Genomic DNA, 10378 nt, shown 5'->3' on the forward strand with positions numbered 1-10378 from the left:
ATACTGTGGTTCATAATACTCCCACAAATTTTCTACCTTTCTGTTGTTAGATCCCATTTTTACTTCCGATACCATTTACTTGCCAGCTTGGTAGAGGGCTAGCTTTTGCTTTGAGCATTTCAAACAGTAGCTTTTGGCTTCCTCAGTCCTCTCTATTTTTTTTTCTTTTCCATTAATTTCTGTTTGTCTTTATTTCTGTTTTCTCCACATTTCCTTTGCTATACTTTTAGAGTTTTTTGAGTTGGATGATGAGCTTGTTGACCTGCTGGCTACTTGAGCTGAAGCAGTGGCCTCCAGCCACACACATCCAACCACCTACGCAACACTTCCACTTTAAAGCCATTAGAGCCACAGCACCTCAAGCTTACCATGCTCAAAAGAGACTCCTTTTGTTTTGTCGGTTGTGGGTCTTCAACTCATGGTCTGGGTGCTGTCCCTGAGCCTCTTTGTGCTCAAGGCTAGAGCTCTACAACTTGAGCCACAGTGCCACTTCTGGTTTTTTCCTAATTAAATGGAGATACGTATTCACAGGAACTTTTCTGTCCTGAGCAGCTTTGAACCATGATCATCAGATCAAATCTCAGCCTCCTGAGTAGCAATGATTACAGGCATGAAGCCATTGGCTTCAAAAGTGACTTCTTGATAAGCATCTATGAAAAATTTGCTTTTCCTCTAATTATGTCCATAATGCCGGAAACTATTCACACAGGTGCTACTGCTCAAAACTCAGACATCACCTTTGTTTCTTCTCTTTCTCTACATACTACATCCAATTCTGTCTTTTTAACCTTGCAAACATATTTGGACTGACTTCTCAGAAGTTACAGCTCATCAGACCTCCAGACTGGCCTTCTGTCCTCTTTTCATCCACCACAGCCGTTTCTCCACTCTCCATCTTCAACATAGATCTGATTATGTCAGCTTCTGACTCAAAATCCTTCAAGGGCTTCTCATCTCAGAATAATCTTCCACTTCTCAGTGTGGCCGGAAGTGCCTTTCAATGATCATTCTCTACCACTCCCAGCCACATTGTCCTCCTTAGTCTCAACATGTCAGACATGGCTCCTCTTCAGGGCCTTTCAGCTTGCCTGGAATGTTCTTTCACAGAATACTCATGGGGGGGGCAGGGAATGAAATAAGGGCTAAACTCCAGTAGATCTCTAAATAGCACTTTCACAGGTGGATTGCCTATGTCAAAGCCCTTATCTCTATATAAAGTTGTTTAGCTTGCTTTTTTGTTGTTGTTGTTCAGTACTGTGCATTCAGAGCCTGGAATGGTGCCTGGCACATAGCAGGTATTCAGTAAGTGAAGGGAGGCAGGAGTCAGCATCAGGTGGCTTGTTAAACACAAGACCAGCACGAGCATGAGGATGGATTGGATGGATTGGTATCAGGGTAAGATCACCTTAATGGACACTCCTATTCTAAACATTGCATTGGCTTAACCTTTCGTCACACTGTTAAATATTTTCTCAAAAGAGAATTGCTGTATGTCAGGTCCCAAATTATGTGTTCCAAACCGAGATAAACGTTGCTTCCTCTCGGCTGTCATTGTCCCTTATACACACCTCCAGCAAACAATCTAACCCAACAATGACAGGTCTCAGGCTGCCTTGGCTTGAACCATCGCCCATCGCCAGAGTTCTGCGAAGGCCAGGGCTGTGATTTGTCCTTAGTTTATTCTGTGCCTCTAAGACAGTGTGGCACCTGGCAGGCGCTAATGAAATAATGCAATGAGTAGGCCTTTCAAACTAAGTCTCTAGGCTTGGAACAACGTCAGACTCCAGGGCTGGCAACTTTGTAGCTGCTACTGTAAGTGGCGACATATATTTTTTTAATGTCGGCGCAGTGAAACGCTTATTGCAATGTACTCGGTGCGCTTACAGAGAGCGGGTCAACAGCTTGGCAGAGTGACATAAACAGGCGTCCAGAGCCTAGGCCTTCGCTGGCCCCAGCGTCCACAAGGGCCCATTAATCCTTAGCATTCAAATTCCGCCCACTAAACCATCCCCTCCGTGTTCAAGCCACCTCTTTTCCCCAAATGACAGTCGGTGGCAACCAATCCACCGCTGGATGGCGGTCCACCCCTTTTCCCGGCTGATATTGACGGGAACTTCTACCAATTGCGTACGTCTGCACTAAGGCCCCGCCTCCGCCTGGATGCCACAGCCAATGGAGGGCAGGCCCTCGGAGGCGCTGGAGGCGGGGTGCGGGCACGCAGGTGCAGCAGCACGCAGGCCGCCCGGGAGGGCGGGGCGCGACGTCCGCCGTGCGGGGTCCCGGCGTCGGTGGCGCGCGCGCTCCCTCCTCTCGGAGAGAGGGCTGTGGTAAAAAGCCGTCCGGAAAATGGCCGCCGCCGCCGCTGCCGCGCCGAGCGGAGGAGGAGGAGGAGGCGAGGAGGAGAGACTGTGAGTGGGACCGCTGAGGCCGCGGGCGGGGACCCTTGCCGGGGGGCGGGGGATAGGGGCGGGACGTGGCGCGGGAGGGGCTCGTGGGGTCGGGCGACCCGGCTGGCGGATGGCGTCCCTCCTCTCTACCCTCCCCCTCCCGCCGGCGACGATTCTCCCCTCGGCTGGTCACCCGCAAGTGCGGGTGACGGTCCTCGACGCGTTCTTTCCGGAGCCACCTTCGTCTGGCGTCTCTCTCCCTCCTGCCCCATCTGTGTGCATCCCGGCCCCCAGCCCTACGGGCGCCCTTGTTGCCCCAGCGTTCCTTGTCGGAGCTGCGCGCGCTCCTGTCCTTCTTGGGGCTTTGGGCCGCCGCGCCGTCGCGCGCCCGCGGCCCCGGCCTCTCCCTGGATCGCGCTCTCCCCTCTCCCTCCCTCGCGCGCCCCCTCTCCCGTTACTCTGCCCCCCCCACCGGCGCGCGTGCGCAGTTCATCTCCCGTCGGGAGAGTGCGCCACAAGGGCTCCTGCGCTCTCACCCCCATCTCCTGGCTTTGCCTCCCCCTCCTTCTCTTCCATTCCATGACTTTGTGCCCCCACTGCGAGCAAGTCGGTCCTCCAGCTCCTTTCCCCGACTATGAAGAACAAGTAGGTGAGGATTATTGTCTGCCCACAAAAAAGGTCTAGACATTGTGTTCCTGGGGTCCCACAACTCATCATAAAGAGGTGGCTATAGTTGCTCTAAAAAACGGTGGTTAGGGGATCGCGTACGGCAGCACCTGGGGCTCTTGCATGAGAGCGTGCCTCCACGGACCTCAGAGGTTCTTTGAGGGTGCTGTGCCTTCGGAATGTGAGCGCTCTCCCATCCCCCCCCCCCCCCCCCCCCCCCCCCCCCCGCTTCGCCGGCGATCTTCCAGTTACATAAGTGGAGTGGGACATTGTATGTAACGGGTTCTCATTGTCCTGAAGCGCTCAGGATCACCAGTACTAGATGGGGCAAACTCACCGCATTGCTATGACTCCTGTCGATTGTCTCTGGAAGAAAGTTTATTCTCTTTAGTTTGGTTATGACCAAGCCACCCCTGCTGGAACTCTGGTGACTTTTAAGTATGTAGCAGGGGCAATGTTTCTGAGATTTTGCACTGAAGACTTAAGGTCATTGTGGACTCTAAACGGATTTCTCTTCAAAGAGGAGACCCTTTATGGCATTGCTAAGTTTGGACTCTAGGAGGAAAAGCTTGCTATGGGACACTTCTGTGCTACTTGCTTCTGTTGTGTGCTCGGCTGTGTGTTGGTGACAGCAGAAATGGGTTCCACCACAAAACTGATATTCCTGACTCATGGTCAGGCAGGTATGTGTGTGCTTCTGTTTATTTTTCCAAGAACACAAATGGGCTTTGCTGAACCATTTACACGTTGTGTCTCCATGGGGATCATTACCCCAAACCGTGAGATGATAGGTTCGAATTTAGGGGGCTGTGGGTGATGATGGAACTGAGCCTACTGGTGTGTGATGCTGAGTGGCTTAGATGGTGTACAGTTCTCACAAGTTCTGGGTATTTTCTTATACTGTATGAGTAAAGCATGTTTGGCCTGGCAATTCCTATTTGAGAGGAAAATGTGGGGTTCTGCAGCTGGAATCTAACCAATCGCAATTAATAAGATTAAGCTGACCTCTTGGGCCTTTTGCAATATACTGGATTCCTATAAAAACATGGGGTCTGGATTTTTGTTTAGGTCTTTGGGGAATTTCCACCAGGGATTTGGAGAAATAGCTTATTCATGGGCTTCAAATCCCAGTCAAGAAGCCTAGGGAACACTTGCTTTTATTCTCTTACCTGGCTATATCAGAACCCTAGAGAGTACATACAGTAAGCTTCGTAGAAACACAGTTGATTAAATGATCATAGATCAGCTAGCTATTCATGCCAAATCAGTTAGCTTGCCCACCACCAGAGTGCATGCCCATCCACATAGCCGTATGAGCCTCACTTGCTGACAATACCAGGGTTTGTACATCTGAGCGTGAGGCACGACAAGTTGAGGTCTCTGCTTTGTTTCGGTAGTTGGTGTTTGCCCTCAGGAACACATCCCTATCCCAGTTAGCTGTTCGTTACATCCTTAAGCCTTTCAACTGTGCAGGCAGCTTTGAGAATGAAGTTTATCTGCAAAGTGCTTGGTGGTATCTGAAGCCAGTGTGTTCCGACAACTTGAAGAAACTGTATGTGGCTTTCCTGAAGTACTGACCTATCATACTTTCCTATTTCCTGTTATTACAATTTTGCATTAGATGCTTTAAATCTAGAATACCAGGTCTTTGACCTCATAAGAATGTAATATGCAGTCATCTCTCCTTGGAGTTTGTTTGTTTTGAGCTTCTGGGGATGGAACATAAGGCTTACTCATGGTAAGCAGTCACTCTGCCACTGAGCTACATCCTCACCCAGCCTTCTGCTTCCACTTTTATGTTGTTTGGATCCTGAGGTAGGTCTGGGCATAAAAACAGACCACAGTGTATTTGGAGGTTTCTGAAACAGTTTTGCATTCTGTGTTTATTGTATGTAATTTTCCAGCCAGAGTTGTTTCCTCTGACTCCCTGGCCTCTGTGAGACCTAATCTAGAGGGACAGGGAGGGAAGCTGTGGACGTTGAAAGAAAAAGAGAGAACCTCGCTAGAATCCAATGTGCTGTTGCCCCCACCTGGATAATCCTTCCCCCCTTGAGGAAGATGGGACAAGAAGTTCATTTCCTTAACCTAAAATACAGAACAGCCAGGTAAAATTATTACGTTCCCACTGTACCTGCCTAGGACTATTTGCATGATAAATGAGGTGTCTTAGAACCCATAATCTTTAACAAAGATGACTATCACTGGGGATATTTTAATTGGCTAAGAACAGTTTGTCATCAGGCTGCCTTGAGTTTTTCCTTTTCCTTCGGGAGGAAAGAAGCACAGAAAACGAATGGCATTTGCAGTAACTAGTGTTTCAAGCGCACCAGGGTAAAATGGAGAGCTCCAGAGCCTGTGTGTGGCAGGACACCTTGTTTCCATCTCCTTCTGCTCTGGTGACATCCATGCAGACCCGTCCTTGAGGCTGCCTGACAGAGGTTTTTGGTTGGGTAGAGAACATTATTGCCGCTCCCTCCAAAGGGAGGACCTTGTCCTCAGTGCTTTCATCCGAGTCCTTTCCAGTCACTCGGCTGTTGTCCAGTCAAGCCAGCGAACCTTCACATCATTTCAGGTAGGACCAGTATAAATGGCTCCACTCCTTCTTGGAGTTTGCTTCCACAGAAGGTATGCTCTTCTGCTTTCCCTAATTCTCTTCTTCCTTCTCTTGAAAGGAGTCTTTTCCTTCGGGAAGTTTGATTGACATGACGTTGCTTAAATACTTGGTTTCACCACTTTGCGGGTAGGTATAGTGTGTGGAGTAACTGAGCCGGAGTAGGAATGTGGATGCTGGCAAAGGAGGGGTATGACCATTTGTGTAGAGAACAAAGCCTCGGCTTTTTAACATCTTCAAGGCACACTGTCTAGGTCTGCTGGCATATAGATGTGTGTTCACCATAGCGTGTAGTTTTTTTTTTTTTTTCAGCTACTGCAGATGTCTGAGCTCTTTGTTAATTGGCCCTGAAGCCTGACAGGACCAAACCTTAGTAAGACTGCTTGCTGTTGTCTTCCTTGCATAAGAGCTGAGGATGTTATATATATATATATTGACCTGCTTGCTTATGTTTTTACCTAACTGTACTCATTTTTTTGGCTTCTTTTTCATGAACTCTTGATTTAAAGACTTAACTTTCAGAGATAGAACCCTTAGTCCAGTTCCCTCAATTTACAAGTGAAACGGGAGTGTAAGAGTAGAGTTTACTGGTAGAGCACTTGCCTAGGATGGCATGTGTAAGGTCCTGGGCTCAGTCCCCACACCACAAAAATAAAATAGGAACCAAGTATGGTGATACATACCTATATTTCTAGCTACACAGGAGACATTGGTAAAAGGAATGAAGTTTGAGGGCAGTCCTGGGCAAAAGCATAAGACCCTGTTTAGAAAAAACAAACAACAAAAAAAAAACAAGCTAAGTGCCAGTGTCTCATGCCTGTAATCTTAACTACTCAGGAATCTGAGATCTGAGAATTGCAGATCGAAGCCAGCCCAGGAAGGAAAGTCTGTGAGACTCTTATCTCCAGTTAAATCACAGAAAAAGCTCAAAGTGGTACTATGGCTCAAGTGGTAGAGTAACATCCTTGAGCAAAAGTTGCTCAGGGACAGCACCTAAGGCCCAGAGTTCAGCCTGAGGCTCCATAAAAAAAAATGGCTTGGGGGGGGGGTGGGCGTACCATAAGTGGTGGAACACCTGCTTAACAAGCAGAAGGCCCTGAGTTCAAACCCCAGTATTGCCAAAAATAAATGAATAAAAAGTAGATGAATAAAATAAAAAGTTGCAAATAGATTAAAGAACTTGTGGCCTTGAGATGCTGTGACTTAGCTGGAGGTGGTAGCACATGTCTGTAATCTCAGCTACTTAGGAGGCCGAGGTAGGAGGATAACTGACCTGGAGGGGAGCATGACTTAAGTGTCAAGAGTGCTTCCAGGTCTCCCTGGATTCAATTTCTAGTACCATGGGGGGAGATGGGAGGACTGGGACTTTTCAACACCTCCTAACCAAGATACAGGTTTGTTTTTTATTATCCAGGTGACCAAGAAGTACTAACTTCTTCAATATTTAACTTCATTTTAGGGAATTTTGAGGTTTCACTGAACCTCAAAAGGTAACTCTAGGTACCACTAGGTAGCTACTAACCAGTGACAAGTGAAGGACTTGGTTGGCAGTGCCCTTCCTGTGGATTTGATTCCATGAATAATTGTGTGAATGGTCTCTGAGTTGTATAATGTTACTTTTTGTTTCAGTATAAAGCAGTTGTTGGGCCAGCAAGGTATCAGAAATAGCTAATATGGGACAGTTTAGGTTTCAAGAAAGAAATGGTGACAATCTTAATGACAGAACTCCATTTTGAACATGAATTCCAAAGCAAAAGAAGCTGAGGCAGGAAGATGAGAGGAGCCAGCCTGGTAAACAGTAGTGAGACTGTGAAAAAAAGCAAAAGAAACCATCAAACTAATAAGTAAGTTTGTTGAACAGTGAGATTTACTGATCTGAGAGGTTGAAAAGTAATTGCTCTGAGACACTCTTCCATACTTTAAATGATGGATTTGGATCGCCCAGGCACTTGGACACATGGTGCTTTTTTTCCTCTTAGGTTGAAGTCTTTTACATGATGTTATAATATTTCTTTGCAGCTCCAGCTGCTTGAAAAAGAAGGAAGATTTTTGTCTCTGGATTTTGCATGATCTTTTGGGGATATTTTGATGTTGTATGTTCTCTTGAACATACATTCTTGCCTTGAGTTTTTCTGAATGATGTAGTGGAAGAAATACTTGCTAGAAATGATCGCTCATGGTGTGCTTTACACTGTCGAAGTGTCCCCTACAGGTGACAAGACCTTGTGATACTGTTGATTCTAACAAACATTAATCTTTATTTTAGCATTGTGCAATTACGTGTCAGTAATTTGCAGTTTATCCTTTGCTTTCTAACTAGGTGAGTCGGGAAGTAACAAAGTACTTTATCTATGCGTTTATCTTCAAAATATCCCAAATAGTCCTGGGAAAAAGGTCGTGCAGCTCAATGGGGACTTTCAACTTACAATTTTCTTTGTTTTAGGCTCCATAAAAATACAGACTCACCAGTTCCTGCTTTGATGTGACATGTGACTCCCCAGAATACACCTTGCTTCTGTAGACCAGCTCCAACAGGATTCCATGGTAGCTGGGATGTTAGGGCTCAGGTAAGTAACCTTCCTTTTTTTTTTTTTAGTATATGTCCTGGTTTGGCCATCTGTTTTTAAAAAAAAAAAAAAGGAAAAAAAGATACACTACTCTTGGACAGTATAAAACTACCCCAAAGACTAATGACATAACTGTGCCAAACTGTGCCATATAATAAAAAAAAGTCACTTCCCTGAGCCCTGAAAGGTCAGTTTGGGTAGAGTTACTTGGTAGCTACAGCGTGATCTGGGGGCGGGTGTCAGATGAGAGCCGGAACTGGTGATCTGCAACTTCAGTTCACCTAGAAGCAGGCAAACACCTGTCCTGAGCTCTTCACCTGCGCTAGCTGCTGCTGTTGCCTAGTGGTCTTCAGCCTCTTGCTTTCTTTGCCTTGGTTTTGAGCCAGTCACTTACAGTTCCATATTAGTGAGCAGTGTAAAGCATTTTTAGATATGGAAATTGGTGTGTGTTCCCTTCAAAGGGCACCCTTCCGAAACTGTCACAGAACAGCAAAGCCCATGGCTCATAGCTTGCTATACTAGTCCCATGGAAACAAAAGACGGCATCCAGACCCTCATCTGTCTCTTGCACTCTAGAGCAAGATGAGTGCTTTTTGAAAAGTAGAGAGCCAACTCATTCTAGGTCTGATACTTAGTTGCCATATTAGCTACATTTTAGACTATTTCAATACTTTAGTTTTATAAAAACTTTTATCAGGCTCATCCTCTCAGGCTGGTTTCTTTTTTAATCAGTAGTCACTCCACATTTGATACTTTGACACTTGGATTTCAAAGATTCTGTGTAGTAAAGCAGAATCCAGTTGAATTTTCCTATTTCTTCTCCTACAAAAAAAGAAAGAGGTGAGTTTTCACATAGGCTGACTGAATTGTGATTTCAGTTTGCTGACTGAATTGTGATTTCAGTTTGATCCTGAATAGTAATTTTGTCGTGTCTATCTAGTGATTTCTGAGGTACCTCATTAAGCTATCTCCAGCCATCAGCATAGTTAGGGATTATATAAGGAGCAAGGTTTGAATGGAGGAGAAGAGAAGGTATAGAGGAAATTTTAAACAAAAATATCACACTGCCTTCGGGTCTCAGATTTAGTTCCGCTCCTGATCTTGTGACTCAAATTACCATTTCCCTTTACTACTGTGATGTGTGCTCTGGGCTTGGCTGAGTGGATTTTGTTTGGACTCCATGTATTTATACTGGTGAGAGTCATATGGCTAGTGCTTTGTTCATTGTCTCAGAAAATGTGAAGACTAAACATAATATGGGCAGTGAATGAATTTCTTCTGGTAGATGTTAGGCCTGGGGGTGTTTTGTCCATTTTTTATGTTTATTTTTTGCCCTGAGGATGGAACCAAGGACTTTGTACATAGTAAGCTCTATACCTGAACTAGGTCCCGGCCCAGTTTCTCTTTTTAATAGTCTTTTTTTTTCTTTTTGGTGGTCGTGGGGCTTGAACTCTGGGCCTGGGCTCTGTCCCTCAGCTCTTCAGCTCAAGGCTAGCACTGTACCACTTGAGCTACAGCGCCACTTCAGGTTTTCTGTGGTTTTATTGGAGATGAGAGTTTCACGGACTTTCCTGCCTGGTCTGGCTTTGAACGGAGGTCTTCAGATCTCAGCCTCCTGACTAGCTAGGATTACAGGTGTGAGCCACCGACGCCCGGCTAATAGTCTTTTTTTTTTAAGATAACAAATAGATTTATAAAACAAGTAGTGGTGATAGTATCTATTTCTCTTAAGAAATTTAGTAAGGAAGAGATATTTTTATTACTTTATTACTCCTACTACTTATGAATGACAAAGACAGTCATTTGAGCTCAAATAATAAAACGTATCTTTAGTAGATAAATGCTTAACATCTTATTTTTATTTTTAAAAAAATTGCAGGGGGGGCTGGGAAGTTGGCTCAGTGGTAGAGCGCTTGCCTTGCATGCATGAGGCCCTGAGTTAGATTCCTCAGCACTACATAAGCAAAAAGAAAAAAGCCAGAAGTGGCACTGTGGCTCAAGTGGTAGAGCGCTAGCCTTGAGCTAAAGAGCTGAGGGACAGCGCCCAGACCCAGAGTTCAGGCCCCACGACCGGACCCTCCCTTCAAAAAAAACAAAAACAAACAAACAAAAAGAATGGTGGTTCACTGAGTGTGGTGTGCAACCCT

General features: G+C 45.8%; 1 protein-coding gene across 3 annotated transcripts in view; it reads left to right on the forward strand.

Annotated features, from left to right (window-relative positions):
* The first annotated feature begins 2279 nt into the window (after nt 1–2279).
* Mecp2 (methyl CpG binding protein 2) overlaps nt 2280–10378 on the forward strand; it is a 62486-nt gene continuing 54387 nt past the window's right edge. Inside the window, exons 1-2 of one of the 3 annotated variants that reach the window (XM_013035407.1) lie at nt 2305–2408; nt 8108–8231. In XM_013035407.1, the coding sequence (XP_012890861.1) occupies nt 8206–8231 (26 nt within the window). In that variant the 5' untranslated portion in view covers nt 2305–2408; nt 8108–8205. Of the gene's footprint in view, nt 2409–3006; nt 3037–8107; nt 8232–10378 lie in introns of those variants that run through there. The other 2 variants (XM_013035408.1, XM_013035406.1) reach the window with 2 other exon arrangements.

This window comes from Dipodomys ordii, unplaced genomic scaffold (genome assembly GCF_000151885.1).
Source record: "Dipodomys ordii isolate 6190 unplaced genomic scaffold, Dord_2.0 Scaffold209, whole genome shotgun sequence".
Lineage (NCBI taxonomy): Eukaryota > Metazoa > Chordata > Mammalia > Rodentia > Heteromyidae > Dipodomys > Dipodomys ordii.